This window comes from Myotis brandtii, unplaced genomic scaffold, assembly GCF_000412655.1.
Source record: "Myotis brandtii unplaced genomic scaffold, ASM41265v1 scaffold632, whole genome shotgun sequence".
In the NCBI taxonomy this organism is placed as follows: domain Eukaryota; kingdom Metazoa; phylum Chordata; class Mammalia; order Chiroptera; family Vespertilionidae; genus Myotis; species Myotis brandtii.
Genome location: NW_005370419.1, coordinates 396,730 through 397,315, shown reverse-complemented (window position 1 = coordinate 397,315; position 586 = coordinate 396,730). Strand labels below are relative to the sequence as shown.

Sequence of the window (586 nt, the reverse complement as noted above, 5' to 3'; positions counted from 1 at the left end):
CCGTGCCCCCGCCCCCCCAGCTGGAACCCCCAAGCTGCCTGGTCCCTGAACCTCTCGGGGTTGCCCCAGGGATGCTCTGGGCATCCAATGGCGTGTCTTTCGGCAGAGCCGCATGCTAGCCTGTGACTGTGGATGCCTGTACACAGGACAGGCACGGGTCACGTGCGTGTGTGTGCATGTGTGTGTGCGTGCATGTGTGTGCGTGCATGCATGTGGTTGCCCAGAAGACTCCTCAGGGGCAATTCCTCCAGGGGTGACATTAGTGCAGGTCAGAGGTGACGGGAGGGTTACTGCAGCTGGGCCTTCCCCGAGGACAGGGGTGCTGCCTCAGGGGTAGGGTGGTGGGGTGGCCATGGCCCTGGATCCGGCGGTCTCCCTGCTGGCCCTGAGGGGCCCCGGTCCCTGCCCCGCCGGGCGTGGGGACAGACCCAGTGTGGGTGGAAGGCCAAGCAGCTGATGGCACCGACGCGCTGACCCATGAAGCCGTCGTAGTACTTGATGCTGTTGATGAGCTCCCCGGTCCCGCTGTAGACGGCGGTGAACTGGTTCACGGAGCCGCTGCAGGGGCAGAGGGGGGCTGTCAGCG

General features: G+C 65.9%; 1 protein-coding gene across 1 annotated transcript in view; it reads right to left on the bottom strand.

Moving 5' to 3' along the window:
• Positions 1-22: 22 nt before the first annotated feature.
• Positions 23-586, bottom strand: part of RPTOR (regulatory associated protein of MTOR, complex 1) — a 78,286-nt gene continuing 77,722 nt past the window's right edge. The window contains exon 25 of the mRNA XM_014528386.1: positions 23-577. Within this exon, the coding sequence (XP_014383872.1) occupies positions 288-577 (290 nt within the window). The 3' untranslated portion in view covers positions 23-287. The remainder of the gene's footprint in view (positions 578-586) is intronic.